Raw genomic sequence first — 17,232 nt, 5'->3', positions numbered from 1 at the left:
CACCAGGCATTGCCATTACAAATATTTTTTTTCTAGAGCTTTTAAATAATTTGGGAAAAATTAACTGCCACCAAAATTCATCCTGTGTGATGCTGCCTCGTTTTCTGCATACAGGGCTACGTATTTTGGCATGTATGTATTTGGATCTATGACTAATTCTTGTGGATAAATTAAGAGCTACGAACTCTTGCATCTTCACTGTTCAGCTGGCCACACCCACTCAGTTGAGGAACTAGATAAAGGGGGGTCCATGATTTTGACCATTATGAAGAACATGCAGAGTACCTTGTCCTGCTGTACATGCTGTTGTGCCATCCTCTGAGGATCCCACAAAGGTAGGACCCTAAATTGCAAACCTGCTACAGCGTGTAATGCTAGCCAGCTCAACTGGTACCTCACAATTGAGAGGTTGAGGTACCAGAATTGAAACCTCTGAGCTCCTCATTAATACACCAAATCATCTATGCTTGTCATTGGTGCAGTTAGAGGACATTGACTGTTTTTTTGCTGATCTGTGCAGTTCTTGTTGGCCAACGTGGGTCTTAAAGTTGGCACAGTAAAGTGCTACCTTCCAGCCCTATATACCTTCAGAGGACCCCTGAGAACAGATTTTATTTCTCAGTACTAGCTTTGATCCATGTTCTGAATGGGTTAGCAAATGCCTATCTGCCAAAGGCTTTTATGGTCCCATTGTCTGACCTTGCTATAGTTTTGACCTTCTTGATAGTTGCTTCATTTGAGTTGTTCAGAGCTGCTTGTGGTGAAAGTGGTGGTCTTGTTGGAAATCCCTTCTGCTAGGTGGTTGTCCAAGCTGCAGGCTTCTTTTTTTAATTGTACTTATTTATTTAATGTGCTTTGGTTAATTAAAACCTTATACACATTGTTATACATCAATACATTTTCATATCACAATCATTATTACAATACAATTTAATTACTTGTCCATAAATTCATTATCATATCACAATCATTAAGAGGATTTCGAATGGATTGGGTCCTCCAACGTATTCCACATCTTTGACATGTAATGTCCACAGCTGTGCTGCTTTCGAAATTTTTCGGCAGAGGGCGTCCTGCCTCGAGTCGATGTTGAGGGTGATGGTCATCGGATGTTATAAGTAGCACGCACAGCGCACGTAGCCTCAGTTCCGTTTTTTCCACAAACGTGTTTGCTTCGAGAACTCTGCGTGTCTCGTGTTATCTACTCGATAATGTCTTCTTCTTCTACCCCACCGACCCTGCGGTCTGGCTTTAAAAAATGCCAGGACTGTAAATCCAAAATGTCCATCACGGACCCGCATCGTATCTGCTTGTGGTGTCTGGGCGAGAGCCACGACACGGACGACTGCTCGAAGTGTCAGTCGTTGACTGCTAAGGCCTTGCGGGAGCGTAAGGGGAAATTGCAGGTAGGTCGGGTATCCAAACCCTGTAAATCCAAAAAGACTCCTATGGGTCTTTCCACGGACGACTTGAGGGGAGACTCTCCCCATCGGAGGGAGTCCTGCGGATCCCAGTCCTGCAGTGGTTCCCGCCACTCATCCTCTTCGTCAAGGCACTCCCAGAAGCGGCGTCACTGTTCGCCTTCCCCGTCTTCGTCAGATGATGGCTCTGTGAGGAAAGTGGCTTGTCCCATTAAATCCTCTACTCCGGAGGAATGGGAGGCATTCATGGAGAAAATGCTGGTGATTTTTCAATCTCAGGGCACTGTTCCATCCGCGCCTTTGGTTGAAGCAGGCAGGGAACGGTCTCGGTCTGACACTCGCGCGCCCTCGGGCCCGGGTGGTCGGCGCGATAAACATTGGGAACCGTTGAGGTCCCTTTCGGACAAGGCTCCAGTAGATCGCCAGAGACGTGCCAGATTCAGGTTGCGGTCTTCGTCCCCGTCGGAGTCTGGAAAGGTGTTGAGGACGGCATCGACACTGTTAGCGCCCTGTCCATCGAGTACGGCTGTTTGCGCTGTGCCGTCGATCCGACCCTCAGAGCCTTCGGCGCCATGGTCGACGTCGAGACCAAATGGCCGGATTTGCCTTTGGATGTGGATCCCTCTGAGAAAGGCTCTGTCTAAGACTGTGAGACCTGTTCATGACTCCAGGTCTACTACTGTTCCTAGGAGAGAGTTCTTTCATTCTCTACAGGATATTTATGAGGAGAAGTCTGATGTGGAGTTGGAGCCTTTTTATACTCCTGGTGAAACACCTGCTGCTCCTGACATGGGCTTTTCTGAGGACAGTCAGCTAGAGGATCTGCAGCAGTCATTACATGATGCCAGTGGCCTCGACACATCTCCTGAGAAGGAGTTTGGTAGGCCAGAGTCTTGGGCGCATGATGAATCCTCCTATAGCAGGTTGATGTCGAGAGTTATGGAGTACCTGGGGTGGTCTGCCCCCCCAGTTGAAATTGATCAGGATGACCTGACTGACATTTTAGATCAGGGTCCGTCCACTGACCCAGTGTTGCCTTTTCACATGGCGTTACAGAGAAGGGTGGCTGCTACCTGGCAGACACCGGAGTCGCTTCCAACGGTCAACAGGTTATTGACTAAGAAATACTGCCCATCCAGTAGCGACCCCGGCTACCTATCCACTCACCCCACTCGTGAGAGTTTGGTGGTTCAGGCAACCACGGCCACCTCGAGGCAGGCTGCGTACCCTACCATCCCTCCTGATGGGGATGACAAGCGCTTCGATGGATGGGCATGCAAGGTATTTTCGGCTGGAAGTATGGCACTGAAATCGGCCAACTACACCTGTGCCTTGGCAACATTTTCGCACACTCTGTGTAATTGTCTCTAGCGGCTGAGTATATTCCCGAAGGGGAAGAAAGGGAAGGGTTTCTTGCTATCGTGCATGATGGCAAGGATGCCATGTGTGAATCCCTTCAGTCTGGACTGGACACGGCTGATAGTGTTAGCCGGTCCATGGCTGTGAGCACTGTGATACGCAGGTTTGCGTGGTTGCGTAAATCGGTTTTGCTCCAGATGTGCAGGCCCGTCTTCTCAACATGCCCTTTAACGGTTCTCATTTGTTTGGCAGCAAGGCTGACAGGAGCCTTGAGAAGTTGCAGACCTCCAAAGCATCTGGTAAGTGCTTGGGCACAGCTGTGCATCAACCTCTGCCTTTTCGTCCTAGGGGACAGCAGTGGAGGAGGGATTCCTTTCATTACTACTCCTCTTTTGGTAGAGCGAGAACAGCAACCAGTCAAAGGGGACACCATAAAGTTACCCGTGGTGGATGGGGAAGAGGTGCCAAAGCCGCTTAGGTAGCTGCCTCTTTGCCTTCAGGCGCTGCCGCAGTCGCTCCACAACAGCTATGAGGCTAGGTCCCATTGTTTGCCGGTTAGGGGGCAAACTGTCTCATAATCTCGAAGAGTGGCGAGCCATTACTTCAGATGCGTGGGTTCTGGAAACAATAGCCCACGGCTACTGCCTACCCTTCCTACGTCGGCCTCATGACAAAACACTGGGAAAAGTCTCTTTGAAGATTCCAGACCCGCTCCTTGTGCAGGAAATCTTGACCCTGCTAGAGAAAGGTGCTATAGAACTAGTGCCTGTAGCAGAGAGGAACAAGGGCTGGTATTCCGCATAATTTTTTTATTCCAAAGAAAGCAGTGGTCGAAGTGTACAAAAAGAAGTAGTGGAACTATGGTCCCTACCGGTCTGCATCGCTCCCCACAAACCCCCTTGCCATGCCCCTCCCATGCACAATACAAACCCCAAAACACATGTTCCTGCTGCATAGGGGAACGTCCATTGCAGTGCACTGAAAGTGCAAGTTTCTACATCTTCCTACACTTTTATTTTAAAACGAAACCGTTCCGGAGCGGTTTCTTTTTAAAATAAAAGTATAGGAACGGTAATACTTAATTAAAAAAAGTAGAGGAGCACCGCTCCCGCTCACTTCGACCAGTGAAAGAAAGACAGAGGACCGAGACCCATCTTGGACTTATGGTGCTTGAACGAGTTCCTCCGGAAGGACAAGTTCAAAATGGTCACTCGTTCTCAGGTCCTTCAGGCCCTTCGACTTCAGGATTGGTTGGTGTCTCTGGACCTACAGGATGCTTATTTTCATGATTGTCCTCCGCCCGAGGTTCTTCACCAAGCTCATGGTAGTGGTGACAGCGTATCTCAGGAGAGGGAGATTCACGTCTACCCCTACCTGGACGACTGGCTGATCAGAGTGCATTTTCCCGAACAAGCTTTGGATCATCTCGGTCTCACCTGTCACTCCCTTCACAAGCTGGGCTTCTCCCTCAGTTTCAAGAAGTCGCATTTGACACCTTCCCAACAGCTCCAGTACATCGGGGAAGTGCTCGCCACCCAAGGTGAGGGCTCATCGCATTGTACAGATGGTCAACAAATTTCAACATGCCCAGAGTCTTCCGGCGTTCGAATTCTTAAGGTTGCTTGGCCTCATGGCATCCTGCATTTTCCTAGTGCCAGAGGCCAGACTTGGGGATGAGATCCCTTCAGTGGGCTCTCAAGGCGGAGTGGTCGCAATCCTCAGGCAAAATGTCGGATCCTCTTCAGATTCCACTCAGGGTCTCACAGGATCTTCTGTGGTGGGCCAGCAAAGGGAATCTGATGAGGGGGGGAGCATTTTTGGCAGCCGTCGCCGGAAGTGACAGTGGTGACGGACGCTTCCCTCACAGGATGGGGAGCTCACGCCAACGAGCTGTCCACCAGCGGTCGTTGGTCTCTGTTGGAGTCCAAACTCCACATAAATCTTTTGGAGCTGAAGGCCATCAGGCTGGCCCTGAAGGCTTTTCCGCCATCTGTGCGCGGGAAGAGTATCCTGATCATGATGAACAACACGGTGGCCATGCATTACCTCAACAAAAAGGGGGGGGTGTAGGGTCTATCCTGCTGTGCAGAGAGGCGATGCAGCTCTGGTTCTGGGCAATACAGTAAGGAATCTCACTCTCGGCAGTTCATCTTGCCGGAGAGGAGAATGCGGCGGCGGACGCTCTGAGCAGGCAGAGCACGGTTTCCCACAAGTGGGAGTTAGCTCAGGAAGTCCCTCTGGAGATCTTCGCCCTTTGGGGAACCCCTCAAGTGGATCTGTTCACGACCGGTGCTAACCGGAAGTGCGAGCGATTTTGCTCAAGGGAATTTCCTCAGAGAGGAGCTTTAGGGGACGCGTTCGTCGTGGATTGGTCATTCCCATTTCTGTACGAGTTTCCTCCAGTCCCTGTCATTCCTCAGGTTCTAAGGAGGTTGCAGAGTTTCGGACCCACATGATCCTAATTGCTCCAGAGTGGGCCTGGAGAGCGTGGTACCCAGACCTTCTAGAAAGGTCCATCTGCCCTCCACGCCGTCTTCCCCACAGAGAGGATCTTCTCACGCGCTTGGGTCAGGGTTCTCCATCCAGAGGTCAAGACTCTCAACCTTCAGGCTTGGTTTCTGAAAGGTTGAGATATAAGGATTGGGACCTTCCAGATGACGTGATGGAGGTGTTGCTTTCGGCCAGACGTCTGGCAACCAAATCCCTGTACCGTTGGCGTAGGTTTTGCGACTGGTGCAGGGGACCCAATGTCGATCATTTTCATTGTTCCATTCCGATTTTTCTTGCTTTCTTTGGCCCACAAGGGTCTGCAAGTGGGTACCATTAAAGGTTACCTGGCGTCTGTCTATTTTCAAGCGCTCGTCTGGAGAATGTTCTTATTTTAAGATTCCTTTGATTTCCCAGTTTCTAAAAGGACTCACAAATGTGTTCCCGGCGTCCCCGTTTCAGGTGCCGGTTTGGGATATGAATTTAATCTTGAAATTATTGATGGGTGCTCCGTTTGAACCTTTGCACTCTTGTAGTTTGAGTCTGTTCATCTTCAAGACGATTTTCTTGATTGCAGTTACATCTGCTCACAGTGTGAGCGAGTTGCAGGCACTTTCGTCTAAGCCACCCTTTACTGTGTTCCACAAGGATAGGGTTGTACTGAGGGTACGTCCGTTCTTCCTTCCTAAATTAGTGTCTGAATTTCACTTGAGCCAGAAGGTGGTACATCCTGCTTTCTATCTTCCCCCTCATCCTGGTACAGAAGAGGAGAGCCTTCATAGGTTGGACCCTAGGAGAGCTTTGAGCTTTTATATTTCTAGGATGTCCAGGGTCAGAGTGGACAACCAGCTTTTTGTGGGGAACAATGGACACAGATTGGGCCAGGCTGTTACCAAACAGACCTTGTCCAGTTGGATTATCCTCACCGTTACTGAATGTTACAGTTTGGCTGACAAGGACCCTCCTGAAGGTTTGTGAGCTCACTCCACCAGGGGCGTGGCTACATCCACAGCCCTGCAAAGGGAAGTTCCTATTAAGAACATTTGTGATGCTGCAATGTGTTCTTCCATCCACACCTTTGTCAAGCATTGGATATTTTCCATGGTCAAGATATGGCCTTTGGTAAAGCAGTGCTTTATTCTGCCATCAAATTGCGTACTTCTAAATTCTTCTCCCTCCTCCAATCACTGATACTGCTTTGGGGAGTCTGTGAAAGATGTGGAATATGTTGGAGGACACAATCCTTCGAAGAACAAGTTACTTACCAACTGATAACCTTCTTTCGTCTGGATGTGCCTCCAACGTATTCCTATGCTATTGTAGCTTGCCTTCCCCCAAGGCTATGAGCAGTCTAGCAGGCATTGTGTACGGGTATGTTACATATTGTTGAGGGAAAAAACTTGAACTGAGGCTACGGGCACTGTGCATGCTACTTATAACATCCTATGATGTCACCCTTGACGGAGGGCTTCGAGGGACATCGACCCGATGCCATCGAGGCAGGATGCCCTCTGCCGAAAAATGTCCAAAGCAGCACAGCTGTGGACATTGGGCATTACATGTCAAAGATGTGGAATACGTTGGAGGAAACAACCAGTCAAAAGAACGTTACCAGTTGGTAAGTAACTTGTTCTTCTCTTCCATATAGCTCTCTCAACAATGGCAATCTAGCTCGTACCCTCAACAGCAGCCACCCATGTGTCTAACCTCTCGTGGGCTGCTTAGTCAAGCCTTGCCAGCTACCCAAGTCCTAGAACGGCAACATACACACACATCGCCTAAACTAATCCCCCTAGAATTTCCGAACCACATCGACTGTGATCACCAAGGGCGTTCAACCGAGGAAAAAGTATGTTGCGGTCACACAGGTGGGGAAAAAGCGCTATAAAAAAAACAAATAAAAGAAAATACAATATAACCCACTAACCCAAAGCTAACATTTTTGCATACTTAAATCACACTAAAACCCACACAACCACTTCTCGCACAGCAATCCGCACAAACTTCACCACACTGCAACAACAATCAACACATAAGTCACATCAACAGCACCCAAGGACTTGCATCAACCCAATATTCACACCCAAGCTCAGCTAACGGTGACAACCGAGCTGAAGCCGCCAACAGGACACCTCCTTCTCACTTTCCTACGCCCTCTTCACCCCACTAACCCATACCCACCTCCTTGTTTGCAGATCCGCCTGAGCACCTGGGGACCAATTCCGTTGGTGACAGTGCACTATATAAATATCTTTAACATAACATAAAATAAGCTGCACCAAAATAAACCAATGGATATGCCACATATATGGCTGCCGAGAACTGATCAGAAGCAATCGTATCCCAATTACTCACCAAGTCGCTTTAGCCCTTATAGTAAAAATTGCTACATTTAGGGCACAAGGTGAGCAAATGCCTCACTGTTTCCACCTCTTGCTCACAAAAGCGACACATCCTCTGTGCATATGGGATAGCTTTCCATCCCCCTGTGTACTCATTACAAGGTAAAATATTAAAACGAAGACGCATAATAAATCTTTTAAGATCATAGCTCCCATACTTTACTAAATAATCGCAAGGTTTCCCGATATTAAAACTTTCCCTACTATAAAACACTTATCTTTTTTTGGTACTTAAATAGTACATAGAATTTATCATGTCCCATTCAGCAGCTTTCTTTTTCATGTGCAAGTCAAAACAAGGGTCATTATTACCATACACCACAGAGTCTAGATCAATGTTGCCAAGGAACAAATTCCACAGTCATTTGCAGTTTTCCCATCAGGTTGTTCTTATGTCCCAATCGTGTGGCATTGGCAATGATACCAAAAAGATTTTCACATTCTGTTGTTCTCATTATGTTATTATATAACTTGACACATCAGATTTTTCGTAGAGTAGATAACAAGACTATCCCAAGCTCACACCTAATATCCTCAACCGTGGCCGCACTGGGTAGCCTAAGTACAGACCGCCATCATTTCCCTTCAAGTTTATAAAGCCATTTAACATATTTTTCATTGAGGATCTCCAAAGCATAGAGGGCACCAGGAACAATGCTATATTTATACATTTCCAAGAACCCTCCTATTGAGTGGCCGCCTTTTTTCACAATAGATCTTCGAATAACATTCCATCTGTTCAGCATTTTACCTGATGACCTATTGTCATAGAGCAGCATAGAAGTATGACTAACAGTGGGCAAACCCAGATAAGAATAGATATCTACCACCTCCAGGGGTCCATTATTGATTCTACATGTATAGGATTTTTTTCTATTTTTTTCTGGATTGAGCTCCAAAAATCATTATCTTTGTCTTATTGTTAATGACAAGATCATTGATTAGGGCATAATCACTCAAGGCGTCCAGCGATCTTTGTAAGCCTATGGGAGGCTTGTCCAGTATGACAGTATCATCCGCATAGGAGAGACATTTAATGCCCATTCCACCAATCTTGGGGGGCGGGGAGCTATCAATGCCAGCCAGGCTAGGATTCATATCGGCCACGTACAAAGTGTACAAGACCGGAGCTATTACAGAGCCCTGCTTTAAACCCTTGTTTGTGTGAACAGGAGAATTGAGCGATCCACTCCTGTCCAAACAAACAGAAATCGTGGTCATGGAGTACATCACCCTAACAAAATGCAGTACCATGGGACATATGTGCCATCCCTGAAGCTTCTGCCAATGTCTTTCACGGTTGACACAATCAATGGCCCCAATTTAGTCTATAAAACACAAATATAGTCTGCTATCTGGACAGCCGGAAATATCCGATGTGCGATAATTAAGCTCAAACATATTAGTAAGGGTACTATAACCTGACCTAAAACCAGTTTGCTGGTGTGGAATAATATTATTCTCTGTAATCCATGTATTAATAATCTTTAATAGCAATATGCTAAAAATCTTACACCATGTGTCAGACATAGCTAAGAGTCTATATCTAGAAGGCAAGGAGCATATTCCTTTTTTTATAAATGGGGACCATGATGGTTCTTCTCCAGCTCTCTGGAATTTTCCACTTTCTCATATAGTGGAGAACACCTTAAGTAGCAACATTGCCCACTTCCTCAGATTGTGTTTAATCACAGCATTCGCAAGCCCATCAGGACTCGAAGCTCTAGAGGATTTGAGTGTCACAATAACCCTCACAATGTCTTCCAAATCGAAGGCAACGGATCACAGAAAGCCTGACAAAGACACAGATATTGAATGGTGCAGGTTTCTGTGTTTCAAACGCTTTCTTCGTTTTTTCTGAGGTGACAGTTCTCTTGTGGGTTACAACGGTATTTCTCCTCAGTGTGGTCTCTGAGCCATTTGCAGCAGGAAATACTTGTTCCTCTGTTCTTCCCTTATCATTTCCCATCACAAATGGAGCACCGCTTCCGCAGGCTGGAGCCTAAGAGGACCTTACGTTTTTGTATAGCCAAGGACACATAGTATTGTTTGGCTGATCTCTTTTGGGCCCTAAAAAGGGGATGGGAATAAAAATGAAAAACTCTCAAGATGCGTTCGTCTTATGCACCAATATCTGCAATGAGTTATCAAACAAAAATGTTCTTACATGCTTGAGAGCGCATGCTAGAAGAGGTCAGGCCTGCTTTTCAAAGCAGGCTCCCTTTGCTGTACTGTTGTCAGCTGACAACAAGGGCATCCCTACACATTGAAAAAACAATGCCACCTTGACACTGGTTGGTGAAAATGCTCATATGGGGGTTTCGTTTTTCAAATCTTTCCGGTAGACTGATTTTAAACCAATAGTTCCCTACATCCTCTAATTATAACTTTGGGAGTCTTTCAAAGATCAGGAATCCTTGGGAGGAATGTGTCCATTATGAGTGTATGTTTTTATTTTTGGTAATGGTTTCTCTGGATATGGAATGCCTCCCGCAGATTACTCATCAACCATCCTACTTATCCTTCTAAAAAATGTTAAATTGTTTCGTCATCTTTTCAATTTAACTGTTGTAGCATTCCTCTTTTGTCAGGGACTAGGGGCAGAACTGAGTTGCAAGGGTACACATGGCTCCATGTGTGCACTGCCATGACAATTCCAGCACAAGAGGCACCCCTGACACTGGTAAAACTTGCACCAAGACCTTTGGTCCAGTGTGGTGGGTGTAAAAAAACATTTCTGTGCCTGGGCGACAGGCACAGAAATTTCCCTTAGAAACTTGATCACTAGTAATAACGTATCCAGCAGAAACATGTTCTTTAGTAATGTTTGTTCGTCTGTGATGATATAATTACATTTTCTACAATTTTTGATGATAGTAATGTCTTCCCTTCAGGAACAGAAGCTGAGTCTTCCTTTCTCAGATCTTTGGCGTTCTTCCTTAGCCAGCTTGCATTGCATGATGTTATTGCAGCTGAGCAGTGCTTCGTCTCAGGACCAAAAGGCATCATGTTCAGTCCTCAAGAAAGAGAACAATATAATTACAGCAAATGTACCATCATTGTCAGAATAATGGAATTTGTTAGCATGGTGCTTGAAAACTGCCAGCAGGATTTCTGGAAGGTGAGCAAAGAGCCTTCTATTATATATTGCGTTGTTTCATGAGTGTGATAACCAATGGCATTTCAACAAGTATCTAATAATTCACTTGTATGTTGTATCTGAATGTTTCCATCTTGAAAGTTAAGGGCCAGTATGACCTAATAATGTGAAAGGAGATGAATGGCTTGCATCTTAAACCAAATTGCTTCTGTTTGCCAGTGGTTGGCATATTTTTAGAGGTGTCGAGGAGAGTGATTGTGAGAGCAAAGTCCATGGTCCGCCAGCCATTATGGGTGATCCAAGTCTTCCCAGTGTAAACACTGAGCACATAACTAGCTGCTTTTTGCTGCTAAGGAAGGGCTCCTAGACTGGCATTCAATTTACTAGTACCCAGCACGCATCCCAACTGGGCCATGCAAGGTTGGAGGAATTTAGCTTCACCAGATTAACATGGCCCATTGGGGATGGAGGCTATTGTACTGCATGTGCATGTGCCTGCGGCTCCCCACGCATGGTCTGGAACTTATGCTGTATGAATGTGTATGGGCTAGGAGCAGAGTTGTACATTTATGGGGAGAGGTCTATTTGTGTAGCTGTGTACTCCATTTCTGTAGCGGCAGCCAGTTTAGGCATACATTTTACTGGGCATCAAGGGTGAAGTTGACATGAGTATTCTTACATGGCTGTACTGAACTGCAGCCAGCTAATATGGACATGATTTCTTACTGTGGCATGGCTAATATCTGATGGTCATTAAGGGTAAAGCCAACATGAGTGTTCTTATGTGACTTTACTGGCCTACCGTGGTGGAGCCAGTCTGGATATATTTGCTTACTGTGGCATGGCATTTTTTACTTGCATCACGAGTAAATCCAACCTGAGTGTTCATAGTGTGAGAAACCTGAAGGTGTCTCCCTGGCTGCTGCCCGGGAATCTGTCATCGAGGTGGCCAGGACACAGCCATCGCTATTGGATCCAGTTCCTGGGGGGGTGGACCAGTGAGGGAAGATCACCTGGATGGGGGGTCGTCAGGGAGTAGGAGTGGGAAACTTGACCGGTGAGACGCACCCCCCTTCCGCTTGCACATTTTCCCCATCTTCTCACGGAGGACATTCCAAACCACTGCCCACTCCCCCCCCCCCTTTCTAACTCTAACACTTTGGCACAACACAAAGGACAACGGACTAACACCAGAGCCGTTTACCTGACATGTCCCAATACAAGGGTCAGGCAAAGTCAGGCAATTGATCAGAATCACACACACACACACCTGACGACCCTTTCCCTTCCCCACAGAGATAAAAGGTGGAGCCATAGAGCACAGTACGGACAAGGCGAGCACGGTGAGACAGCTACCACGCGGCAGTTCAAGTGAAGGAGAAAGGTGGTAGGAATCAAGAGGGTGGCAAGGAGAGAAGTGACCTTGCCCTTTTGGTCCCAGATCCGCAGAACCTTTGTGGAAGGGAGCCTAAGACCGCAAACAATAGCACAAGTGTCCTGCAGCAGTCAATGGTATTCGGGGAAAGCTCCCGCCTCCGTGGTACCGGCCTTGACACCAAAGAAGCCAACAGCCAAGCGGTTCATCACAACCGGTGAGTCGAGGGGAGAACCAATAAGAACCGGGCTGTGATGTGTGAGAATCGCAAACTGGCAAGTTTAAAACCAAAGCTAATGAACTTTGAATGAACTAAGTGTGAAGGGGAGACCAGCTTCAGAGGGAACCGGCACCACGTGGGTGCTAACTCGAGAGACCACAGGTACCAGAAGGCTGTTGCAGGGCCGGCGAAATAGGTAAAAGTGGTCATACTCAAGCAAAATCCCTGTACAATTGAAAGACTTTGATCTACAAACACTGTGAAAGAAAGGGAAGTGAATCCCACAGTAAAAGTGAACATTGAGAAACCAAGGGAAAAAAGTCAAGAGGGGTCTGAGCCCGACCGAGGGAGGTCCAGGGGTGAAGCTGTCACCCAAAGTTGATAAAGGAACTGTAATATATTTTGGGATCTGATTGAGAAGGGTCAGCACCCAGAAGACTGGGCACCAGGGGTGAGCCCATCACCCAGGAAACATTGGAAAATAACTTTCATTTGATGAAGGAACTTTTGTTTTGTTGTTTAAACACATCTGGTCCACAAAGGCAAGAGACTTTCAAGTGAAACGAGACTTGGCTATAGACGACCTTGATAACTGAAAGCTCGAAAGCTTTTGATTTGACACAACACTACTACGACTGCTTTTGTTTTTTCATTTGATGGTTGACGATTGCTCCCATCTTGGATTTAGGTTTAGTTTAGGCGTTTTTCCAATCTGCATACAGCATTTCATTGTTCAATAAACACCCTTGAACTGTGATCACTTGTGTCTGTCTTACTTGTTGTCACCATGAGTTCCTCAAAGGTGTCATTCTGGCCTTCATTGGTACTGCCAGTCTGGATATGTTTTCTTACTGTGGTATGGCTTTCTTTACTGGCAAAGCCATCATGAATGTGTTTTTACATGGGAATACTGGCATATTTTGTCAGAGCCAGTATGGACATGTTTTCCTACTGGATCATTACTGGCATAGCAAATTTGAGTGTGTTCTTATATAGGAATAGTGGCATATTGGTGCAGTCAGCATGGGCATAGCCACAATAACACATTTTATACTGGCATATATTGTGGGCAGATGCACTATGAAATTGCATTAGGCTCCTGTGCACTGTTGGGGACGTGCATCTATTGAATTTACCCTCCAAAACCAATTCCAAACTGTGCAGATTTAGAAAATGTTCCACAAAGTGTGCTTTAAAAAGCACAATTGTGTGGGGGTTGGAGGGCGTGGCCAGGCGGCAACCAAGGTGGATGTGCCCACCGTAAGCTCCCTTGTGTGAGCCCAATAAGCCCTGCAATGCAGCAGTTGCTTAAAAAGCCTTACCCTTGCATCCCGTCCCCTTTCCCCCATATTGCAAGGGTGTCCCTCCAGCACCATGCTCCTCCCCGGCCCATGTTGACTTCAGCAGGTGTCCAGCCTGCAAGGGGCTCTTCCCTACAGCCCACCCCAATGCTCTTTGCCTCCGCTGCCTTGGCCCCGACCAAGGCTGGGAAGGTTGTACCACGTGTGACGCACTTACTCTATGCTCATTGAAGAACAGGCTAGCTAGGTGGGAGCTCTTCGAAAGGTCGCTTCCAGACATTCTGAAGGACTTCGTCAGACAGAGGTCGAGGCCCAAGGGAGGTCCGCTGTTTATCCATCGCACCCCGTAAGGGTGACTCCTTCGCAAGCAAACGCCCAAATCTTTCTGGTTCTCGCACCAGCACACCAGTCCAGCTACCAGCCCCACGGCCGAGGGGTCATCAGATCCTTTCGGACACAGTGCTGAGGTACTGCAAGGTTCTTTTACCAGGTGTACTCCCGAGGGGCAACACCCTAGTACCGGCCTAATGTCCGATGGGGCGCCTGCAGGCAGCACTATCGGCGATACTGCCAAGGGCAATACGCATTCCAGGCCCCATCCTGAGATGCAGGGTCGGTCTCATACTCCACTGAAAAGAGTCTTGGAGGAGGCCGGGCCCAGGGAGCCAAGCACTATGACTTCGGCACGCAGCTGGACAAAATGGCTGCCGCTCCAGGTAACATGGCTGCTCGTCCGATGCAGTTTCAAGGTGCGACTGGTGTCAATCAGGTACGTGGCCTACAGTTTATCCATCAGCAGCGCGGGGCAGGTTCCCCCTGCAACCGAGAAAGGGTGCGCTCTGGCCCCAGCAGCCGGCAGCCAATCCGTCAATATCACCTGCCACCTCTTCAGCCTCCGAAGACAGGTTCTTCTAAAGGTTCCTAGCGCTGATGCAAAATCCTCAGATGGGGGGCCATCCTACGGGATGCTATCAAGGACATACTCCTGCCGGTCAGTCCACCAGCGCCCATAGTCATTCCTCCTATGGCTCTGGCGCCACAGGCCCCAGTGCAGCCCCTGCTGCCCCAGCTGGCTCATTCGATTCCGGCTCCCCTACCTGCCACAGTACAGACGGTACCGCACTAGCCGCCGGCTACGGTTCCTACACCGCAGCCCACGGGGCCCAGTACTCCTCCACCCGCCCTGGACCAGCCGGACACCCGGGCAGACACAGATGAGAAGGAGGACCCAGACTCACCATAGTCGGCCAAGGCCTTCCACAAACGACTTGCAGGATTGGAATATTTGGGGCTTCCTCAACCGGAGGTCGAGCAACCGGAGGAAGGGGTTTTGGCAGAAGTCCTCACTGTACGTCCCCCTAATAGAACAGGGATCCCGATGCAGAAGGACTTTGTTGCTTTGGCCAAGAAGGGGTGGCTTAAGCCACACTCGGCTCATCCTGTCAATCGATGCCAAGTATAGGCAGATGAAGGGGCAATCACTCTTGCTGTTGGCACACCCTGAACCACACTCTTCGGTGATTGCTGCAGCATCACTCTACTTGAAGCCTCAGTCTCAGTCGTCCTCGGCACTGCTAGGCAAGGAGGAGAAGATCTTGGAGGCGTTCGGAAAGAAGCTGTACTCCAACGCCTCCCTACACCTGCGTCAATCCAACGCCGATGCCATGCTGGCAGCCGTTAACCAAAGGCTTTGGCGGGAAGTAGCCGCCTTCCTTCCAGAGCTTCCGGTACAGAGCCAAGCACGCTTCAAGGCGGGGCTAGCAGAGGCCAAGCTAGTGGTCGCAGGACATCATGGAGTCCACCGTGGCCCACATAGATACCTCTGGCCGGGCCATATGCATTGACAGACATGAGAAGGACGGCCTGGCTTTGGGCTACTAAGTTTAACCCTGATGTCCAGGAACACATATTGGGCCTTCCATTTGAGGGTAGTGACCTCTATCACTCCACCACCGATGAGCAGCTCACAAACTGCGAAGTCTTTATCGATCCTAACGAAGGCCACTCCCAAGGTGTACACCCAGTCGCATCACGCTCCGATAAACGGGCAGGTGTTTGGTGGGTTCTGGGGCTTCCAGGAACGGAGGTTGAGGCAGCCTGCTGACTGTTCTCGGAGTCACCACAGACGCAAACAACAATAGGATATAGCCTACCGGTACCTCCCTCTCCTCCCTCCTCCCCTCCACTCCCACAGATTGGGACGGCAACTCTGTTGGTGGAAATTTGATTGCTCGTCGAGAGCCAGGCAGTGGAAGAAGTCCCAGCCTTCCAGAGAGGATTGGGTATCCATTCCAGGATTTTCGTTATACAAAAGAAGAACCAGACTGGCCTGGGAGTTGTGTTGGACCTATTCACCCTCAATCTCTCCCAACCTCTTCAAAAATTCAAGATGGTTTCGCCAGCCCTCATTGTGGAGACACTAGAGAGGGGAGACTGGATGTGCTCTCTGGATCTGAGGACGCTGATCTACACGTCCCGATTTGGCAACCACATTGCTCCTTCCTGCGCTGCAGGATCATGGGCTGCTATTGCCAATACAAGGTGCTACCCTTAGGCCTCAACTCAGCCCCTAGGATATTTACCAGACTCCTGAATGCAGTGGCAACCCTCCTCAGGGTCCAGAGCCACCACGTCTACCCGTACCTGGACGACTGGCTTGTCTGGACGAGATCTCAAAGGGCTGTTCTCCATGCTTCCTCTGCACTTAACACAATCCATGACCTGGGGTTTACCATCAACCTCAAGAAGTCTCAGCTGCAGCCTATGCAGAGCCTAACTTTCCTGGGCCTCATCTGGGACACAAGCTCTGAGAGAGTCTTTCCCTCGGAGGACAAGGTCACAGCCATCAAGGGAGCCACTACTCCCTTCCTTACCAGAGCAGTGACCTCGGCCTGGTGGTACCAACACTTATTAGGTATCATGGCAGCGGTCCTACTGGCCGTGCCCCACGCAAGAGTCAGGATGAGGAGATTACAGCCTCACTTCGCAGCCTCATGAAATCAGGAGAAGGGCTCCCAAGCGGAGCCAGTCAGCATCCCTCCTTCTCTCCACTTGGACTTCACATGGTGGTCCAGGGACTGCAACCTGCGGACGGGCAAGCCCTTCCGGCAGCCAGCCCCGCAGGTCACCATCACTACTGACTCCTCCCTGGAGGGCTGGGGAGCCACTCTGGACAGTCACAGCATCCATGGAGTCTCATATTAACTGGCTGGAACTGAAGGCCATCTGGCTAGCTCTGAGCTTTCCTTCCGCTCATTTGGGGCAAGACCGTCCTTAACCAGACCGACAATTCCACCAGCATGTACTATGTCAACAAGCAGGGGGGCACCAGGCGCCCCCCACTGTGCAACCTAGCGGTCAGCATGTGGGAATGGGCCCCGGAGAACAACATCTACCTCACACCCGTCCACCTCCTGGGGGATTCCAACTTGGAGGCGGACAGGCTCAGTAGGCTGAGAGCGGACAATTACAAGTGGCAATTGAACGAGCAGGTGCTTCTGGAGATCTTCAGCAGAGGGGGGCATCCTCAAGTGGATCTTTTTGCCTCCTGGGACAACAGGAAGTGCC

The 17,232-nt window shown here is 48.7% G+C and overlaps 1 protein-coding gene across 1 annotated transcript in view; it reads left to right on the top strand.

The window, feature by feature from the left end:
- Positions 1-17,232, top strand: part of PRKDC (protein kinase, DNA-activated, catalytic subunit) — a 3,362,625-nt gene that overhangs the window by 1,047,725 nt on the left and 2,297,668 nt on the right. Inside the window, exon 32 of the mRNA XM_069621025.1 lies at positions 10,564-10,790. Coding sequence (XP_069477126.1) covers positions 10,564-10,790 — 227 coding nt within the window. The remainder of the gene's footprint in view (positions 1-10,563; positions 10,791-17,232) is intronic.

This window comes from Ambystoma mexicanum, chromosome 5q (genome assembly GCF_040938575.1).
Source record: "Ambystoma mexicanum isolate Mex_15411 chromosome 5q, UKY_AmexF1_1, whole genome shotgun sequence".
NCBI lineage: Eukaryota > Metazoa > Chordata > Amphibia > Caudata > Ambystomatidae > Ambystoma > Ambystoma mexicanum.
Note: the sequence above shows the minus strand (reverse complement) of the source record. Positions and strands in the feature narration are given on the sequence as shown.